Source organism: Trypanosoma equiperdum, assembly GCF_001457755.1.
Source record: "Trypanosoma equiperdum strain OVI genome assembly, contig: ctg_683, whole genome shotgun sequence".
Taxonomy (NCBI): domain Eukaryota; phylum Euglenozoa; class Kinetoplastea; order Trypanosomatida; family Trypanosomatidae; genus Trypanosoma; species Trypanosoma equiperdum.
In genome coordinates, this window is record NW_027124624.1 from 17637 (window position 1) to 18046 (window position 410).

The 410-nt window shown below is 51.0% G+C and overlaps 1 pseudogene across 1 annotated transcript in view; it reads left to right on the forward strand.

Moving 5' to 3' along the window:
- Window positions 1-274, forward strand: part of TEOVI_000318100:pseudogene — a 1201-nt pseudogene extending 927 nt beyond the window's left edge. Inside the window, exon 2 of the mRNA in view lies at window positions 2-274. Coding sequence covers window positions 2-274 — 273 coding nt within the window. The remainder of the gene's footprint in view (window position 1) is intronic.
- Window positions 275-410: the final 136 nt, after the last annotated feature.

Here is a 410-nt window from a genome sequence, read left to right on the forward strand (position 1 = left end):
AGCCAAGAAGCCGGTGGCAAGACGGCAAGGAGCGAACAAAACAGAGCCCAAAGCTGCAGCATCAAAGAAGGAGGATAAGATTGTAGAGGTCCTGAAATTTGAACCGGTTGCGAAGAAGGAGCCTAAAGGGGCCGCTGGTCGCGCCGCGCGTGAACGGCCGCTAAAGGGACAAATTAAAAAGACCGCTAAGGGGAAGGCACCGGTTGTAGCGAAGAAAGGAAAAACCTCCCCACGCCCTGTAGCAGCGAAACTAAAGAAAGTAAAAAAGAAATGAGGCGGCTGCTTCCGAAAGGGGTAACATAAATGTACTGTTATGCAACTCATAGAATACTGATAGAGAAGGGGGACAACAACCGACGAAACGAAACAAAGACGTGACATCGTGCTTCGCGCGTTTATGGACGGGGGGC